The sequence below is a fragment of the Aythya marila genome (genome assembly GCF_965140915.1).
Source record: "Aythya marila genome assembly, chromosome: 21".
Taxonomy (NCBI): Eukaryota; Metazoa; Chordata; class Aves; order Anseriformes; family Anatidae; genus Aythya; species Aythya marila.
In genome coordinates, this window is record NC_139062.1 from 7,451,650 (window position 1) to 7,472,668 (window position 21,019).

Sequence of the window (21,019 nt, forward strand, 5' to 3'; positions counted from 1 at the left end):
GATGCCACACATGAGGGGAGCCTGGCAGAACCTCACTGATTATTTCTCTCCCAACATCGAGCAAAGAGCACAAGGCTCCTTGGCCAGGAGAAGATGATGGAGCGATGCTTACCGTTAGAAGCTGAACCATATCCACAGGTCTCTGCGAAACAGGGTGAGGAGACGGATCCTGTTTCAGGGAGGACTGGGGCTCAGGGCGATTGAGGGACAGCCCTGGTGGGGCCCCGGGGCCCGACGTTGTTGGGATGAACAGCGATTGCTTGAGAACTGCCTGAGGTTGGTGTGGTGACGGAAGCTCCTGTTTCATCGAAATGGCAACAGGCGAGGGGTAGGAGGTCTGGCCTGTGTCCGCTTGTGCCCTCTGAAGGTGGACGTGAGGGTCTATCTGTGCTGCATGCCTATTTACAGTGGGGTGGTGACTCTGTTCAGGCCCCGCTGCCGCCGGGCCCTTGGGGTCCTGGGAGATCTGCGGAGTCTTGCTGCGTCCGGGCTGGCTGGGGTGCGAGTGCTCGCCCTCCGGGAGACCCTGGGAAGCAGGCGGTGGGGGACAAAGGAAGCATTTTAGGCTGCAGGCGTATCAGAGCTTGTTGGTTCACCGATAAGGCTGCCAGGACACCGTGTGAGCGCATCTCCACGCCACTGCACACACCTGCCCTGCTGCTGCAGTGCCTGGGCCAGCCTCCCCTCCCCAGGCCAGCAGCCCTTGCTTACACCTGAGAGCTGGAGCCACATCCCCCCGGCCCTGCTCTGCAGCCCCGACCCACAGGGCTGTCCCCGACCATGCCATCCATCCCAGGAAGCTTGTCGGACCCACGTGCTACCTTGGTGCTGACAGAGGTGCTCCCCCCAGCACCTCTTCCTCTAGAACCCCCCAGGCAGGCATCACACTTCCTGTTTTTTTGAGTCCTAGAATGGCTAACAAAACACGTTTCTTTACTTCAACCCCTATTTCCAAAACAAAAATGCCTCCTCTAGTGCTTTTGAGGACAAACTTAAATTGGGCTGGGAGACTGTACCCACACAGAGAGCTCAGCTCAGCAAATATGATCATGCAGAAACGCACCGGGGCTGCCATGAGCTCACAACGTTTGTGATTTCAGCAAGAGGAGAAGGAACAGCCGCGTTTCTCACCTGAGACGGGGTCATGCTCCGGGAAGGCAGCCCGATGGGCGATGCGCCCGGGAACTGCGGATGCCCGAGCTGCGCTGCCGTGTGGTAATTCCTCATGTCGCCGTACACAGACCGGTAGTCGTGGAAGGAGCTGCCCGCGGGGTGCATGATCTGTACGCCGTGAGGTACCACCACCGGCTGCGTCAGCGGCAGCCCAGGGAGCTGGCTGCTGGAAGGGACGCTGAGCAGCCGGGGCTCGCTGTGAGGAGAGTGGGCCAGCTTGCCTTCGGAGGACTTGGGCGTCTCTTTCCCGGGCTGCGGGGTCTTGCTGACGGGGGGCGTTTTCACAGCCCCTTCGGGCGTTCGGGATTGTCTGGTTTCCGAGTGGTGCTCGCCCACCGCGGCCATGTGGGGGTGCATGATCATCCTCACATCCCGGGGGACGTTGTACTGGTCCAGCCTGATGCTCGTGGGGTGCATGCGGTAATCCGGCTGCATCACCAGCACGTCGGGCTGGACGGGGGCTGGCCCCCTGCACACTGTGGTGTGGTGGTAGTGCATCTCCTCCTCGGGGGGATGCTGAGAAGACAGAGGGGGCATGACGATGTCTCTTATCGGCGCTGGCTGGGGCGTGCTGGATCGCTGAGGTTTAATTTCTATCTGAGGTTGCAGAGCGGCTCTGGGGGAGTGGAGCGCTTCTGGGCGTATGCCGTAAGGAATGCCGGAGAGAGGAGGGGTGTTCATTCTCACCTCTCCTTGGGACAGGTGGCCCAGGGATACAGTCTGCGTGACGCTGTGTGGGGGCATGATGACGGATTGCTCTGGGTGCATGCTGGATATGTACTGAGGCACAGGGATTCCCGGCGCCAGCATGACCGGCGTGCTGCTCGACAAAGCCGGAGACGACGTGCTGCCAGGATGACAAGCCCGTGGGAACGGCGACGGCGAGTGCCCGCTCGTACGTGGCGAGTGTGGCTCCTGTTTGGTGACCCCCAAGTGAGAAATAGCCCGCTCGGTTGGGGTGCTGGGTCCCGAGCTGACGTGGTTCGCTTCCGAATGCATCTTCCCGGAGAGGGAAGGGTGATGAGGACTGACTCCGGGACTCAGGTTGGAGGGCTGCAGGGTCTTGGTCTCCACTTTGAGAGCAGCCGGATCGGGCAGTTTTTTGTTGACAACCATCTGGTTGTGAACCAGCACAGGTGGAGTGTTTACAGTCTGCGTGAGGACCTTGCCAGGCTGAGAGGCCGGAGGCTGGACAGAAAGGTGGGCCGAGTCGGACTTCTCCAAGGTAGCGCGCTCTTGTTTGACAGAGGAGATGACGGGTGACGTATTGTAAGGCTGCGTTCCTAGTACCAAAGAAGAATGGGTGGAAACAGTCCCATAACCTGTGGAGGTCTGAGAGCCTTTCGGCGTCGGCTGAGATGGAGTAATAGGCTCCTGTTTAATCTGAGACTTGGATACAGACTGCTGAAACTCTATGTCGACAGCGCTGGCTGGGGGAATCTGACTGATCTTTGCGCTAATCCGCTGAGGGCCTTCCGTCTTCTGTCCCGAGTAGCTCAGAAGCACAACACCTTCTGACGTGTTTACCCGCAGCCCTGGGCTGGACCCAGTCTCTACAGGCCGATCCTCAATGATAGACATCGATCCCGGATGAAACCTACTGTTGTCATTTGTGCTTGACCTCTGTTTAAATTTAGGTGATGGAGCATTCACGAGACACGTCTGGGTCTGGGGAGCTTGCTTCACCAAGGTGATCCTCGGAGCCTCCTCTAGGTCAACGCTGTGGGGCATCCTGCTTATAACCGAAGTGGCTTTGGGAGCAATCACAGTACTTATCTTTTCCTTTTCACTGAACACTGGTGCTTCGGCCACCGGTGGGTCCAAAGCGTTAGTGACAGGAACTGCTGGCTTCTCCTCTGAAACTGGTTTTATGGCCTCTACAGCAGGGTGGAGAGGTGCCTCCTCCAAGCGGGGTGCGCTCACCGGCTCAGCGTGCGTCGTCGTCACGTGCGTGGAGGTTATGCTCGTCGCCGAGACATATTTGGGCTCCATGAGGATCTTCCTCAAAGTGCTCGAATTTGTGTCGATATCCGAGGCCTTCGTGTCAGGTGGAAGAGCGGGCGGTGGTGTGGAACGGGCACGGGGCTCCTCGTGCCTTACAATCCACTCCGGCACCTTGGCAGCGCTGGAGTGGAGGGGGACGATAGCGGTGGGCACCGGGGTGGGCAGCTTGGCCACGGCTGCTGCAGGAATGCTGGGTACGGCTGCATTCGGGGCGCTCGGCGGCGTGATGGGCGCGTTCTCGATGGGCGACCGTATCTTGAACGCGCTCTGACTCCCCTCGTCAACAGGGACCGGCGGGGCAGCCAGCTCCAGAGGAGGCGGCACGGGCGCTTTGGGAGAGGCGCTGCTCTCAGGGACAGCCTCGGGCACGGTGATGGCAACGTCCACGGCTGCAGCCTTGCTGGCGTCTGAAGCGTTTGGCTCCACGGATGCCTGAGCAGCAGCTTTAGGTTGCTTTTCCTCCTTCAAGGCTTCTTCAGGTTTTGCCTTTACTTCGTTGGCGGGGGGAGACTTGCTCTGCGCCCTGTCTGGCTCGTACACGTTGACTTCAGTGGCATCGCCCTTTCTGCCCGTGCTCCTTTTGCGTCTCTGCCGCGTGGTTTTCTGACGGCCCTTTTCCTTCCGAGCGACTTCAGCCTCCTGCAGGGTCTCGGCCTCCTGCGCCGAGTTTGACGATTCGCTGAAGCTGACTTCTGTGTCCTTGCTCTCTGTCTCCACCACCAGCGGGGCAGAGCTGGGAACTGGCTGCACTGGGGGCTCAACAGCAGCTTCTGTTTCTAGGATGTTGTTCACTGCCTGATCGGTCTCGGGCTCCATTTCCTCCCGAGGTGACGGCAATACCAGTGGCTCAGCCGGGATTTCCGCTTCTGATTCAGCGGGATAGGTGGGGGGTGCAGGAAAGCTTTCCGTCTCCCCAGAAATATCATTGATGATGGAGCCAATAGCTGCTGCCAGCTCCGTCTCACTAGCCTGATGGGCGGGTTTATCTCCTTCCTCCTCCTGACGAACTTCAGACACGTCTGCCGTCGGCTCTTTGTAGGCAGTAATTGACGGAGGAGTTTCGGTGAGTTTTGCAATATTCTCCACAGCCTGCTCGAGCTCAATCTGTTTTGCTAATTGGGCAGCTTCAGGGGATTGCTTTGGCTCCCGCATCACCTCTTTTTCTGTTTCTTGGAATGAATCTTCTACCTCACTCTTAGCAAAATGGGGTGGCAAGATATCCTCTTTTGGGGGGCTTTTGATTTTTGCCGGTGACACCGCCACGGGCTCTGCCTCTTCCTCAGCTGGCCGCAAGGCGCCCTTGACTTCATCAACGTTGAGGCGTATTTCTACATTTTTGAGACACACAGATGCTTTATCTACAACAGTTTTGGTATTTTTGTACCTTCCCCTTTTGGATTTTGTAACCTTTTCTGGCACTGGCTTCTTCTCGATGATCTCAACTGTGGGGATTTCTAGCTGGTTTTTCTCTGCATCCAGTTCTTTCCTATCACGTTTCTGTTCGCCTGCTGTCAGTTCTTTCTCAGTTACTTTTGCTTTATTGCTGTTGTCACTAACACTCGATTCCTGACCGCTCCTTTCAGCAGCATCTTCAGATTCAGCCGAGATATCGGCTTTTGGTTCGTTCTTCCCTTTCTTCCCCTGCTGGCTGGTGGCAGCCGATGAGTGACTGTGTGTCAGCTTCTGGGATCTAGGAGACCTCCAGCCCTCCACAGGCTTTGGAGCTTCCACAGCTTCTTTAGTTTCAGTCTCCTCCACCTCTTGTTGCACTGGTTCTGTCTTTATCGGAGAGATGTCCTCCTCCGGCTTACGGCGGGTTTTTGGAGGTCTTCCCCTTCTTGGGGTTGTAGGAACAGTTGTCACCGTTTCCTGCGGTTCCTTTTCCCCTCTCTTCCTGGTGGATCTGGTGACCTCCACAGAGTCCTTCACAGGAGATGGGCCTTCATTGTCTCCTGTGGTGGCATAGACTGACCGTACGTTTCTGCGCCTTGTTCGGCCGATGGGCAAGCTTGGCTCCACGTTTTCTGGCTCTGCAGCAGAACTAGGGGATTTAGCAGCATTCCGTGAAACTTTCTCTGCTTCCACTTTCAATTCAGAAAGCTTCTGCGTTTCCCCACGAGGAGAGCTTGACCTTTTGAGTTTTTCACGGTCAATTCTTTCGCTCTTCCTCGTGACGGGCTTTTCTGTGACGCTAGCTGTGGCTGCCTGCACAGGAGTCTTGGAGCGTTTACTCTTGTAAGACTTTTTATCTTTTACAACAACCGGAGGTTCAACTTCCATATCATTGTCAGAAACGGGAGGCAGCACCTCAATAACTGCCTCCACCTTTTGACTCACGCTAGCATCAGCATTGGCAGAAGGCAGAGGATTTTCTTCCTTAGGTTCAGAAGCCTCATCAGACTTCTGAACTAGCTTAGGTGGAGGTGGAACCGACTGGGCAACTTCAGGTTCTGGATCTACACTGATGTCTCCTGGAGAGAACGAAGCTCCAGGAGTAGGAGGCTTGGTATCCAAGTATGAAGGATGCTCTATTGCTACAGCATCTTCCTCCGGTGCCAGAGTTGTAGGAACAACTTCTTTACTAGCTTCGATGACTGGCGGAGGTTCAGTTTGCTCAGGTGGTTCAATTTTGACAGGAACAGCAAGCTCAGGAAAAGGTTTTTGTTCTTCTGCTGTAGAAGCAGGCTCAGATGGTTTTTCTTCTTTTACAGAAGCTGTTTCCACTACTATTTTTTCATTCGCTACCTTCTCAGAAGCAGCTGGTGCTGGATCCTGCGGCAAGGCAGCGACTGAGGCAGGACCAACCACTGAGGAAGTTTTATGTTCTGGTTCTTTACTATCAGGAACTGTTTCTGGTGTTTTGGGCCGATTATCTTTATCTTCCTGTTTTTCCACTTCTTTGGGTTTCTGGTCTTTCTCCTTTTCTTTTTGCTGCATTCGCGTTAGTTCAATAAATCTGCTATGGAAAAGAACAACTGGTTCTTGCACCAAGTCAGCTGCACTGTTAGTCCCATCAGAGGAAGATTGTCTCCCATACAATCTACCAGAAATGAAGTCAAGATCATCATCTTTTCTCTCTAAATGCTGCAGGCGCTTAGAGTCCTGTTCAAAGATTGAACTATGCAAAAAACGAGAAGCAAACAGTTCCTGTCTCTCTTGTTCCTCTTCTTTATGATCTTCTTTCTTATCATCCAGTTTTCCACCTTCTGAATCAGTCCTGATTTTTTTCTTTTTCATATACCAAGATGGAATAGGTCTTGGAGCAGAGTCAACTTTCTCTTTGTCTTTATTATTTCTAAAACTAGCAAATCTTGAATCCCAATCTAGAAAGGACCAGTTTTCTTCTCTGGAGGAAGAGAGTGATTTAGCTCTTTCAAGCAAGGCCTTTGTGTCCGGTGTGATTGTCTTGTCCAATGCAAAAGAGTAAAATTTGTTTCTTTCTAGAGAACTTGACAGTCTTTCCTCTCTTTCACGAAACTTCTCTTCTCTGTCCCTTAATAAAAAAGATAATCTGGAACTCTCTAACAAAGACGAGGCTTTTGGAGAATGGGGCTTGTTTTCACCGTCATCATCTGAATCTGAAGGCACCTCCCCTGGCTCCAGGTCTCGTACAGACCGCTTGCGTATGCTATCTCTTTTGACAATGCTGCTTGGAAAGCTAATATCAACTCTACCAGGCTCCTGTTTCACTTGTGTTTCCCATCTACTTGAGTCATCTTCAGAACTCAGGACAGAAAGTTTTATTTTAGCCATTTCTGCCATCTGCTCCCTCCTGCTGGAATCATAAGGATTAAATTTCAGAGAATCCTCCCTCACAGTCATATTGGAGTATGAAAGACCCTTTTCTTCTATTTTAGGTGATTCTTTGGTTTCCTTTAATGGCATTAGCCTCGGAGAATCTAGTGTGTCGTCATCTTCGTGGAAAGGGAATTGTCTGATGCTAGGTGAACAAGATGTCCTCTCAGAGTCTTCACTCACCTGACGAGAACTTCTGTAGTTTCTTTCTCTTTTAGTGCTAATCTCAAAGTCAAATTGGTCAGTCTTTTTCCTTTTACTTGGTGGAGAGTCATCGGTGACATCTTGCGGAGGTTTTCCCACCTCATGGACCAAGCTCCGTCTTTCATACTCATCTACATCTTTCTTTGGACTGCCGAACTTCTCAGATTTTGCTATCTCCATTTCCAGCTGCTGTTTTAACCTGCGACTTTGCTCCATTTGTTTCCTGTAACTTTGTGTGTGGTCAATGTCAATGCCAATTTTCTCCTCTGTATCAGTTGACTGAGGTTTCTCTTGGCCAAGCTTATGGTCAGGTGTGTCTTCAGGAAGACCAGCATAGTTCTTCCTTGTGTCCTCTCTCTCTGTTCCTTGTTCATCTAGTAGCTGTGCTTGTTTATGCTGGGGTTTTACTGGATTCAGTTTTTTAGAAGGGAGTTCTTGAACTTCTACTGGCTCATCAGCTGCCTCAATCAGCCTTGCCTGCAGATCTAGAGTGGGACGCATGCCAATCCCACCAACATTAAGAGTCTCCTGAATTTCTTTGGGACTAGTAACAGGAATAAGTCTTTCCAGTTTCATTTTTTTAGATTCCCTTTTAAGCATCTCCTTCCTTGGGGGTTTTCTCTCTAATTCTCCTTCCCTTAGCATTGTCGCTTCCCTCGATGAAGCTGTTGTATCAAGTTGCTTTTTCAAAGCCATGCGTGTATCCTCCTCATCTTGGCTACTTCTTTTCGCTTCCAGTTTTTGCCTGTCAGGCTTCAGATTTGCATCGGCAAAACGCCTTTTACGAGCCTCCAGCTTGTCTAAATCCACTGCATTTGCCCCCTCGGAAGGTTGTTCTGTCTTCAAGTGCTTTTTGGGTTTCAGTTTTCCCTCCTTATCAACCACTTCTACATGACTGGCAAGGGCTTTCTCTTTTTGTACCTTGGTTCTAACTGGTTCCAGTTTAGACTGATCAGACTTCGTTTGCTCAGCTTGAGATGTCTGTGTTTTTTGCTCAAGAAGCGGGGACTTCATAGTATCATTGTCAAGCTTTGCTCTCAGTTTCTCCAAAGCAGGCTGATCAATAACTTTCCCTTCCTTTTCTTTTACTCGGGTCAGCACAACACAGGGCATTAGTTCTAGGCGGTTTTTAGCTGTCCCTTCTTTGTCACCTCTTTCTTTACTTTGTTTACTATTACCCTTTAATTTTTCAGGGCTGGGCTCTCTCTCGTTCTCTTGATCTGTTTCAGAAGACTGAGAGCTGGGAGAATGGAGTTTTGCTTTTCGTTTTTGCTTATCAGTTTTCTCTTTCTCTACTTTTTCTGGCTTTTCCTTTCTCACCAAGCGTTTGTCTTTGTCAACTCTTTCCTGGTCGAAAGCTCGCTCCTTCTCTGGTTTTTCGTTTTTTGCATAGCGTTCTACGCGGGCTTTGTCAAGCTTGTCGTATCGTGGAGGAGACAGAGAGCTGCAGCTTCCACTGCGATCTGATGATCTGCTGTAGATCCTCCTCTCTGAATCACTCTGCAGCCTTTCTGATTGTGAGGGAGATGCTCCAGGACTCTGTGGACGCCTGGAGTGCGTTGGACTCTGGCTACGTTCAATCGGTCTCCTCTCGTGATCTCTGTCGCGATCGGATTCAAACCGTTCTCTCTCCCTTTCCCTCTCCCGTTGCCTGTAACTGTACTCCCTTATGTCCTGCTCATATGGATCACCTCTGTAATCCCTGTACTCGCGTGGGTCATCGTAGTATCGTGGGTCGTAGTAGTCTCCTTGGTAGGGATCCCATTCTGCATAAAATTCTCTGCCTCGAGCTGGGTATTCTCGTCGAGGATCTTCAGGATATGTCCCAGGAGTCCTAACAGTCTCATAGTAAGTACGATCAGGGGCATATTCGTAAGATCCTCTTCTTTCATCTCTGCCAAAAATAAACACAACAGGGTGATTAGTTTTCCCTCTCAACCAGCATACTGCAGTACTGCCTTCTATGCCATGCAGGGGGATAATTGTACAATAATTTCTTTGTATGTTTATCAAGGCAACTGTACATAGCTGCATAGAGAGATTTAACAACAATGAATCAGCGCACAGTGGATTAAATGCTTTGTTAGCTTCAAACACTGTATGCCCTTAATTGGTCATTTAATGACAGCTTTGCCAAGTATCTTTTCATCAGCCTTACTGCTTCATTTTTGCCAAATTCAAATGCTGCATTAAATTAAGGTAAAACCTGCACAGCACCTGTGCAAACACACAGCCTGTCATGGTAGAGAACACCCTATCTCAAGAAACAGAGACAGTCTCTACCTACCTCTGAAAACACAAGTCAAGTCAAAATTCAGAGTTGGAACCTCTCCATGGCTAAGCAGTGAAGTGGTAATAAGATTTCTTTAAAAATCCTAAACTCTTTAAGTGATCTTTTAATTCCAAAATAAACTCCTTTACTGCATGTGATATGCTGACATTGCCTATTTACAGACCAAGTCAACAAAAAAAATCAGCCTGTCCGGGAGAGCAGGTGAATTCTTAGGAAGCACTTAGCAAAATTTATCAAGCAACTAGCATTATTATCTCAATACCCCCAAAATGCAAAAATCAACCATTTCTAACACAGAACATGACTCTTTGGTATAAGGGGCAGTATACAGAGGGCACAGAGCTGGCATTCCCATTCTCCACCATTACAGAGCATTTTACGTGCTCTATTTCACATACACTAATTTAGCTTCATAGTTTAGGTTTTATGCTGAAAGTTGGTAGCTTCTGCATTGTAAGAAATGTACAACCAAACAATAATACACAAATACAGGGCTTAACACCCACCAAAGGGAAAAAAAAAAAAAAAAAAAAAACACATTCTGCAAGCAAAGTAAGATGTTGTGAAAGGCAGGTATGGGTAGATGGATATGAAAAAGGGAGTTGCCATGTTTGTTAACTTTTCATTTTAATCAACAAATACAAAAACAGATTCAAAATGCACCTTTTGTATTTAGTAACAATTTGCTGACAGGAACAAAGGAGAGCCTGGCCACTCCACACATCCAAGCAGTCTCCTCCACATCTGAATAATTTATGAACTATTAAGAGGCTCATGCGACAAATGGCCCTTCTGCACCTCACATCGCTCCACCTGCACTCTGCCCCTGAAGTCATCGCTCCTTCAGGGCTGTTGAGTAACAGCAAGAAACCCCAGGCAGCTTTGAACAGTTGTGATACTACAAAACTCAACCTCACACAAAGATATTCCAAAGACATTCCAGCCTCCAGCCTCCCACTCAAGAAATCCCATTTACATTCTCACAGCCCACCGGCTGTGGAGAAATGGATATCCTCGAGTCCACATCAGTCTATTCAGGGTGAAACACTACATGATCTGGGTTTTGTAGTGGCTGGGGAAAAGAACACTTCCAGATTTTCTGAAGGCACGCACAGTACTCTGGTTTTGGGAAGATCTGAGATTAGTGCTGTATTAACCTGGGGATATTATTCTATAATGTAATCATCAATGCATTCTCTGAAGTTAAAGCAACAATTGTTTTTCTTTGGGTCCTACTTAGACTGGGTGCAACCACAACTTAAGAGAACCTGGTTAGTGCAGTTCTTAGCATCATTGCTATGGACCATGAACTGCCAGGAGGAGCTTGGAAGACTGGAAGATGCAGAATGACGAGACACACTGCAGAGCTCACTCAATCACTCCATGATTCATTACTCCTAAGTGTCTAGTAACAACTATGTGAACATAATGACAGAAAAGGAAAAACAAGACTAACATGTACCCAAGTATCAAGTTGTTCCAGAAAGTGTACAACTAAGAATTATTTCACAGCAAAGACATGCCCAGCTGACTTCTGTGCATTAAAAGACATCTGAAAATGCACTACTCTTTTCTCAATTTGGTGTTGTTCAGAAAAAATTGACTGCTGACTGTTTGCTGGCACATCACAACATCTGGCAAAGACTAGGGAATGCACACATTTATTTCCATTATGCAAATCCTGATTGCCAATTTCTAAACCCTTTTCACTTTTAAATCTGGCAATTTTGCATGTATGTTAGCTCAATCTATTTTGCTATAAAAAAAACCAACAACATTAAATTTACCTAGTATACAGGTACAATCAGTGTCACACCGGGCTTATTCATAGGTGAAACAGAACCCTAACAATTAAGCCAGCCTCTGAAGGTAATAAAAATGCAGCCCCACAAAAAGAAAATGTTTTGCTTTTCAGCCTTCACCACCATCACTAGTAATAAAAACACTGATGTTCTATTCAGTCACCGGAGGGAAAAAAAAAGAAGAAAATGCGGAGTGCTTCTGTGCTGGCTGCCTTCAGCCAGGGTCTGCAGGCATAAGTGACCATTCAGGGGGAACACAAGCCTTTGCAGCCTACACAAAATGGCCAGAGACCAACATGACAGATGCTTCAGAAGGACATCAACACAGAATACATTTCTCATGTCAAAAAAAAAAAAAAAAAAGCATCCTCCATCGTATTTTATTGTTTATCAAGTTAGCAAACTAACTTCTTGAAGGGAGTAAGTGGAAGACTAAATTTTACTCTGCTTAAGAGATGAGCAGCAGTAGCTTATCAGACTATATACATAACCTGTTAACATATACATTACTCCTGAGGGTATGGGTTAAGGCATTACAGATAAACTGTTCTTTGCATTCTTAGCAAATGATGAATGACTCACAGCTGTGTCCTGATGACCCATCACCTTAACCTAAATACTAAACGTACATCATGCAGATGGCTAAAACCTCCACCTAAATACAAATTTAGTTACCAACTGCACTTCAGATGTGTGATTTCCTGCTTGCCTTTATCATGTGCAACTCAAGCCTGGCCAACCAAGTTAAAAAAAAAAAAAAAAAAAAAAAAGTTGAGAAGGTAAAACACACAAATAGAATATTTTTAATAAAATTTTAAAAAGAAGGGTGAAGTTGATAGGAATAAAACCAAATGTTTTTTTAATGATTATAGCCTGAAAAGAAGTTTAATTGTGCAATGCTAGTAAAGCAAGAGACTGCAGTAAAAGTATTAGACACATGCCTTCTTTCTGCCAGCATTTCATAGAAGTCTCTGATATCTTGACCCGTTTTCTCCATGGAATGATAAAATGCCAACTGACTTTCTCGATTTGCAAAATCCACCTGAAAAATAAAAGGTAAATTACGTTCAGTGAGAGAAACAACCCATTTTAACATAATTTCAGTATCTGCTGCAGAATCTGAACATGGGAGCAGAACTGAAAATGGGGATGATGCTATTCAACGAAAAAAGGCCAAACACTTCTCAGGGCTGGCCCTATGCATCCCCAGAAAAAAAAAAAAAGACCTTTCCCTCTTAACTCAGTGTAGCCATGTGGATCTATATAATTACCTCCTTGCCGGGGTATGTTGTTTTAGCTGCGAGACCAGAAGCACATGAAAAGCTTCTGTTCAGTAAGCCAGCAGGAAAAATACACACTATTATCATGGCATTGATGCTTTTAATGCCACAACTCCATTTAAAGTTCCAAAGTCCCTTATATCTCAGCACGGTGCTATAGGCAGGTCAGTATTATTAATCCATTTCAGACTGCACATTATTTGCCTGGGGTTATATACCAAGGCAACAGCAGGGATGGGAAAGGAACCAAGCATCCTGAATTGCAGCTCCCTATTCTAGCTGCTCGAAGATTGGCTGTTTTCTAGCCAAGTGTGACAACATTAAGAAGCTAATGGCATAGCTGGTGCCAAAAATGAAGGATTAGAATGGATTTAACGTAGTGTATTTCACATAATGCAATTTTTTTTTTGAACGTTCTAGGGGCTTTTTGTTGTTTTTGTTTTTTCAATCAGCCTAGACGTTCATCAAACCATAGCAATGGAGAACAGACATACACACATTAAGGGTGTTGCTTATTCCCAAGTTGCTAAGTAGCAAGACCCACAAACACAGGATATGAATTTTTTTAATGGCCACATATTTTATCCCATATGAAGGCTACTTACATTCAACCACCACACTTAGAAACTATAGTATATCCAATTGCTAACCCCGAGGGGTGTGAAGTTGCTAGGTTAATGCACCAGATGAGAGATTACGCTTGAAATCATTACCAACTCTTCAGGAGAGAAGAAAGGAGGAGAGGAAGATGATTCAGAGGGCTGGCTGACACCTCACGTCCCCACTTAGCGGAACCGATGGGACACTTGTAACAGATTTTACCACATTCACCCAAATCCAAGAGAACCCTGTCAATGCTAAGTGTTGCTCCAGGAAACACTACTTTTCATCCATTTTTTAGAGCAGTGCTTTTGATGCTTTTCCCCTGTGTGACGAGCCAGGAGCTGCCACCACTAGAGCAGGCCGCATGTTTGGGCAGCCCTGCCCATGCCACTGCGAGGACGAGGCCACTGTGAGGATGAGGCCACCACGAGGATGAGGCCACCACAGGCACCAGCAGCTGACAGGCAGCAGGCTGTCGCCTCATGGCTGTGGCCAGCTCGAGCCCTTGGGTTTCACCCTTTAACATAAAAATGGACAGAGCTTGCCTTGGATTCGGGTGAATGAAGCAGTAACACGGACACCAACACTCAGGAGCTTAGAGAGACAAGTTCAGCAAAACAAACGGCAGAATACTGGAAGAGGCTTTGTAGGTAACAGTTCAAGATACCCTAACATCTTGATAAGCCGAGTATAAAAATCGTTTAAGCCTTAGATATCTGGGACATACTTGTCCCACTAAGCATTCCTTTTGACTGGCAGTCTGCAAATGCCAGTGTTTAAGGGGTAATGCCTAAATACAATTTGTTTCTTTTTTTTTGGAGGTCATTCTGCACACCTTAATTTTATTCCCACCGATTTTCCTCCCCTTGGTCTCTTTTACAGCTGCTTGTGCATATTCAATCTCATTGTAGAGAACCAGGGCCATGCCTTTTAAGCGGTCAAACACCACCTGTAAAAAACAAAAAAACAAAACAAAAACCAAATAAGAGCCTCATCCACAGGACTTAATGTCAGTCCCAACAAAATCCTAAGTCATGAGGATACCAGTAAGAAAATAATTTTTAGCAAGGTAAATTTCCATTCTTTTCTGATGAGGCATATTGTTATGAAGAGACAATAAAGGACACGGGACTGCTTTGAATTGTGGATATTGTGGCTTGAGGTATATTATGCCTTTATTTTGTTTTTCTGTATTTTACTTTTATTTTTTTTCTCTGGTGACTGAGTTTTGTAGTTTTGCTTTGTTTACTTTTATTTTTTGAAAAATTTTCCAATATGTTTTAGGGGGGAAAAAAGGTAAAGGGAACATTTAATCACAAAATGGAAACAGTTTTTGTTATCACAGTCTGCAGTACCACTCAGTTGCTAAACGCCCAATTTCCAAATATTAGCTTCCTTTAGCAACACAGACTTAGTATTCAAGCAACAACAGCTACAATAAAGAATGTCAAAGCTGCAACACAAACCCACACAAATTCTTAAGGAGGCAAGACCCTGATCCTGCGAAGATTTGCACACATCGCCCCACTTTAAGCACATCACTGTCCAACAGAAACACACGGGACAACTCACATGCTAAAGTCGAAGCATGCGCACAAATCTCTGATGCCTGCTCGCGGCGGGGCTTGGCCGCACGCAGGGAACGTGCCCCCGCTGTGTCATACGGGCATGTTGCACGGCCATTGACCTTCTCTTTTCTTTCACATACCTGTGTTAGTGTGAGTACCCTAACTGCTTTTAAGAAGTCACTTTTTTGGTTTAATGAAAAAATATAGTCACGTCTAATTATATAATTAGCATGCATGAGTATAACTAGTTAATTAGGTTGCTGTTCCTACAGTGGTTAGCATTCTAGATAAATTTGGTTGGGGAGAGACTGTACTGCACAAGAGCAACAAGTGGGTTCCACTACTCGTTATCTCGGCTCACTCCAAACACCAGCAGAGACTGCTCTACGTATCGGATCGACAGGATGCAAAGCTAGAGATCCCTGTAGGCCAAATTACACCCCAGAGAGAATTTCTCTATCTGAGCCATAAAGCCCTGGACAGGCGGGGTTGAAAGGACAGGATGTGAAGAAAGGAAGACAGTAACAACTTCAAACCAGACACCAAAGCCTCCCACCTACCTTTACCACAGGCCCGTATCGGCAGAAATGTCGAGTTAAATACTGATCCGTAACGTTTGTAGAAAGCCCATCTAACCACACGCAGTTTGTAGGCATGCTCTTTCCAAAACCCAGCTGAACACAAAAGGGCAGAACTTCCATCAGTACAATTCACAAGTGTTAAACTAACTGTACAGAGCACGCCTAATTAAGAGTTATTTGAAGAAAGCTAGTCATCTGTATGGGTTTTCTAAAATTAGCGTCTCGCGCAGGTGCAAGCAAGACAAAAATCAAATAGCAATTAATGAAAATAATTCTGCATGCTTAAACAAATACAATGTTTGACAACATTTGTTTCTTGTACAATTTGAATGCTTCTGGAAGGTGACAGGTTGACAGCTCTGGGGATTGACAGCCTCTGTTCATCGTCAGTAGTGGTACAGCTTCCCAGCACTGCCTTCAAGGAGTACGAGTACCTCTGCAAGCCAGAGAATGTCAGTCTCCAAATCTGCTCAATCTGGGCCTCCTTGCTGAGACAGCCAAGAAAAGTGCTGATTAATCCCAAATCTGGTGGTGGTTGAAAACATCATGCTGTAATCTGACCTTTTAAAAAAAAAATCTCACTTCCATAGCCTAAGCTGATGCAAAATATCTTCTGATGCCACAAACAAAAGTAACAGGGAGAAGGATACAGTCCATGGGAGGGTTTCTTTACCTTGAGTCGGTTATTTCCAAGATATTCCCCATCCATTTTCTTAATTGCTTTACACACACTTGCAATATCACAGTACTGCAGGAATGCATACTGAGGAACACCATTCACTTTCTTAATGTCAATATCCTGGGGGAAAAAAAGCAATCGACAGTCAGCAACAGGCAAAAAAGAAGATTCAACAATGTAAAATGAATCTAAATGATTTTTTTTTTCTGAGACTCACATGGCACAACGCTCTCTGTTTAATTAATGTTTCTTTCACAGAGAGGATTTAAACGTTAGTAGATTGTTTAAAAACTTTGCTGCTCTGTTGTATCTTATTCAATGGTAAAACCAAATCCTTACTGATGCAGGGAAATCTCTTCATAATGCAGACTTAAAATTCAACCCCACAGAAGTAAGCCTGACCTGATCAACAAACAGTAGCTTTGGTTTGCTAATATGTCAAGAAGAGACAACACAGAATCAAAGAAACACATATTAATTTTTGCTTGTAAAGGCTCAAGAGGAAAAAACAAACAAACAAACAAACAAACAACCTGCTCCAATCCTCATCTCTGATCCAAGAGCCAAGCAGGGCCTTTTTTCCAAATAAACTCGATGCATCCTGTTCCTAGAAGCAGAAAGTGATGCTGGACGCATCTCTTGAACTGACCTGGCCCTGATGTGGCAAAGGCAGAATAGAGCCCAAATTCTGATCACTGTGAAATCACTGAAGGATCCTAAGGCACCACGGGCCCATTCAAAAGTAGGTGCAGTCACAAGAAAGCTGTGGAAGCCTTATAAAGGCTCCTTTTAAGTGATTTTTGGAAAATAGCAAGCCTGGAATTGACATTTGGTTAACATTCAAGCTCAGCACTAGTACTGGCAAATGTACCGAAAGCCTCTGAACAAGCTCATGATGTTATGATTCATTCTGAGCTGAAAATAGAAGGTAAAGTGTTTCATTTTATTTTTTTTAAATAGCACAAGCTTCCTTTGTGAGCTACATGCCAATGCTACCACACGAATTTAAGCACAAACATTCCAACATTCAGGACAGACTAATTTTACGGTTAATAAATTTAGGGACAAGGCAGCAGTTTGATAAGGTCTTTCTCAAGAACTCTTTAGCTGGGAAAACAGAAGTAAACAGGGAGATTTACACAACTGTTAGAATTCGATAGCCCTGGCCTAATGATTTAAGTGGAATACTAATGGAGGACTACATTTCCAAGTGTCTGAAGTAGCACTACTGCAACTGTGGCAAATTATACCTGACCACTCACCCTAGGCAAGCAATTTCTTCTGACAGGCAAATAAAGCACCATTACTCCGCTCACTATCCGCTGGAAAGGTTATAAAGCTAGTCCCTTTTGCACCTGAGCTTGTAAGTTTTCGTGGAAATTCTGCAGGGCAGCACTGCTGCTGAATTCTGGCCGATTAATAATGTTGACAATACAGCACTATTTCACAGAAAAACCAATTTAGGAGACAGTGCACTACTACTGATAAGCATCTTTATCAGGACAGCTCAGCTGGTATAACATTAGAAAAGGGTTTAAGCCACAGACACTGTGAATTCATAAATCAGTGCTGATGGCAAGATTACAGCAAAGGCAGCACAATTGCTGCCAGACATAACAAAATGTAAATTCTTTGTTTGCTCACATCATACATGGAAGCATGCCTCCCCTCTTTTTACAGATACCTCAACAGTGACAACAATATTTAAGTGCAGAACAAATAAGGCAGCCACAGCCACCAGAAGGGTACAGTGAGTATACAGAATAAACTATTAGTGCAGAAGCTCAGGTTCAATTAATTATACTCACTGAAGATAATTACTTTTCTGGAAAATCTCTCTCAAATGCAATATTGATATGACTTGATAGAAAGTGGCGTGAGGAGAAGAGAGGGGAAAGATTGCTGCTCTATCTCATGCAGATCAGCCTGCTCAGCTGAAAACCCAAATCCCGCATGTGTCATCACTGATCCATCTGCTCAGTGCCTCCTCTGCCCTATTGTCAGCGAACAGACTGTCAGAGCTGATGGCTACTGCCACATGCAGCAACTAAACCCTTTGTTTCAGAAATCAACAGGAAATGCAGGCTTCGCAGAGCTCTACTGATTAAATGTGAAAGTAACGCTGGGCATATTTATATCCAAACCACCTAGCTATGCTTTTTTGCAAACCCTCTGAGCTAGCAGAAAGATTTGTCTCTTACAAATGCTCCCAAGACTGTTTCTATTGTTATTTCCTCAATACACTTGTACTAAGATTTCACTCAAAATGCAAAGAAAAGCTTTCAGGTACATTCTAGCAAGATGAATGACTCAGATTATTGTAAAAGGACTGAATTATCTGTCATCAACATCATGATTTACCACCACTCGTAGCATTTTACAGGTCTGTACAGAAAGAATGTGCAGTAATACCCTACATAGTAAAAAGAAAGAGAGAAAGAGAGAAAGAGAAAAAGAGAGAAAGAGAGAAAGAGAGAAAGAAAGAAGGAAAGAAGGAAAGAAAGAAAGAGAGAGAGAGAATTCACATACCACTATGCCACCAAAGCGCTGAAAAATGTTGCGAAGGTCATGATAGGTTGTTGTTTTCTCCAGGTTGCCAATGAAGAGAGTTCTTGTTGCTTTTGGGTGAAACTCATCTATCCTTTCATCCAAAGGACGAAATTCATTCTCGCTTTCTGTTTCTAGAAGCAAAAGAGAGTGAGAAATTTTTAATGCACTGGGGTGTTTTTCATGTGGGTTTGTTTCACATTGATTTGTTTGTTCAAGTCTACTTCCTGACAAGCAGATACGATCTGAACGAGACTAACCGATGTCTTTGACAAAAATAATGTAGTACTATACTTGTGAACTGTGTTATTTATGTGGAGTTTGAAAGGCCTACATCACACCACTGGGTGAGCACTGAGCACCTTTAGATGAAAAGTAGCTGCCTTCTGCATCTGCTTCTTTAGAAAGTTATTCTTTTATTGCCTGTCAAGAATTCAAATAAGGCTGCACTGTACTTGGGGAACAGAAAATGGAAAAAGGTTATTTTCACAAATTGATTTTTAAACAAACAATTGAAGTACAGAGTGAAAACCGTGTGCTCAATGCTACAGCTTACACTGGTTGGTCATTCGCACTGCCTACATACACACACTGCCTAAGCCTCATAAATTCAGTCATCATTAGCTGTTTTAATCAAAAGCAGAAAAAAGAAGGCTGTGGGGACTCAGTGCTATGCTTACATCACCTACTGGTTTCCACTCCACTGAGATATGGAAGATTTGATTGTTTCTTCCAGCAGCCAGCAGATCCCACTGTTTAAAAGGATGGCAGGCTTCCTTCTCTGAGGTTTAACACTGGAATTCTCTCCCCATTTAACCTAAGAGCATCCACTCTCCTTGCTCTGGAATTTATTCTGGCATATTTCCCAGTTTCTTGAAATTACGTTTCTGCAGGAAGGCAATTTTAACATCGCTTACATCTATGCTGCCTCTTTGCAACAGCAGTGACTATGCCCAGAGCGGTCATGCATCCAGTGGAAGTGCAAGAAGGGCACGGGGCCTTACCTGGTCCTATCCAGGCTGTTACTTCAATCTGCATGCCAAAGAAGAGTTTTCCTTTTGAGGCATTTAGTGCTTTTTCCTGGTCCTCCTGCTGTCGGAAGAACACCAGTCCATACCGCTCCTCAGAGGCCCCATGAATCTGCACTGACGTCACCTTTCCATACTTCTTAAATTCATGGAAAAGTCCATCTTTAAGGCTTGTATCTAAACCAACAAGCAAACATTAGTACTATAAAAACACGTTGTTTTTTTTTTTAACAACTTAATAGCACCAGAAAAGACATGAAGAAATCTGCTATTCTTTATGAAATGTGATTTCGAGTTTTTCAGTGTCCACAGAAATGCCTTTTCATTTTTCAGCGTTATTTTGCCTGTGTCAAAAGCTGATCCTTCTCTTTGCCTTGATTTTAAAATCCAGAAAACCACCCACGCAGGATTTTACATCACTGAAGCCGACAGGCATACAGTTATCACTTCTAGAAGAAATCCACTTCAAAACGAAAAAGTAAACAGTGTTACTTCCTCAATGAGCCCACCACGAAACACACAGATACTGCGTAGAACAGTTCTCAGAGGCAAGATGAGACATCTGGAATGGAGACCCAAGTTATACAGCATTCAGTTCAGTCAATTCAGAAAGTTAACTAGGCAGATTCGTGTGATTCTGCAACACCTGACAGTGTTCACACAATCTGCCTAATATCCATGGGGCATGGACCTCATGTCACTTCAAGGAACTACAGCAAAAAAAAAATCTACAGAAAGAATATTAACGCTGCAAGGTATGCTGCTCACAAAGCTAAGACATGCTAGTTTGATTCAGCCAGAGCCTGTGTATACATGCATTACGCTCCAGCTCTTTTCCAAATGACCCCATGTTCTTTTTTTCCACGGAATCTCTCCCTTGTTCAGTGCAGGGAGCGGAAAGCGACCATCCACACTCCTCAGTGAGCGGTCTCCTACATTATTTACCATGCACTGTTCAATGCTCAACACTGCAATAGAAAACCCTGAAGTTCTCACATGATGCAAAAAAGAAACTGAGGCATGGCGAGAAGCGATGGTCAGAACCTCCCACCAGTTCCAAGTGACACATTCGAGATGCTTCAGGTTTTCCCCCGGGAAATCCACAGCACTGTTTTGTGGCACCAGCTCCAGTAGCTGTAGTGCTGGGGACGTGTGGGATTTCTCACAGATGGTCACTAATTAAGCAACTTTCCCACTACTGCACGAGAACCGAGGCAGAAGCCGAGAGAAGCCCGGCCTCGGAGGCAGCACACAGCTGCCTGGTCAAAGGTATGACCCTGCTACCTTGCACCCCTGCCCCATGTTGCACACGCCTCCCCGCTCCTCCACAAGGGCTTTGGGATGCAGGAGACCTTCTCTCGTTGCTTGCCACTCCTTCCCAGGGCAGCACCCATCTTCTGCTCTAAGTGAGGCAGGGCTCTGGGGGATGAACCTGTGTGCTATCACCTTGTGACATCTGCGC

At 45.8% G+C, this 21,019-nt stretch overlaps 1 protein-coding gene across 3 annotated transcripts in view; it reads right to left on the reverse strand.

The window, feature by feature from the left end:
- SPEN (spen family transcriptional repressor) overlaps nucleotides 1-21,019 on the reverse strand; it is a 65,738-nt gene that overhangs the window by 4,038 nt on the left and 40,681 nt on the right. Inside the window, exons 5-12 of one of the 3 annotated variants that reach the window (XM_082777139.1) lie at nucleotides 19,534-19,734; nucleotides 18,512-18,663; nucleotides 15,977-16,102; nucleotides 15,283-15,396; nucleotides 13,990-14,103; nucleotides 12,213-12,313; nucleotides 1,132-9,070; nucleotides 113-526 (exon numbers count right to left, since the gene is read on the reverse strand). In XM_082777139.1, coding sequence (XP_082633265.1) covers nucleotides 113-526; nucleotides 1,132-9,070; nucleotides 12,213-12,313; nucleotides 13,990-14,103; nucleotides 15,283-15,396; nucleotides 15,977-16,102; nucleotides 18,512-18,663; nucleotides 19,534-19,734 — 9,161 coding nt within the window. The remainder of the gene's footprint in view (nucleotides 1-112; nucleotides 527-1,131; nucleotides 9,071-12,212; nucleotides 12,314-13,989; nucleotides 14,104-15,282; nucleotides 15,397-15,976; nucleotides 16,103-18,511; nucleotides 18,664-19,533; nucleotides 19,735-21,019) is intronic. The other 2 variants (XM_082777140.1, XM_082777141.1) reach the window with 2 other exon arrangements.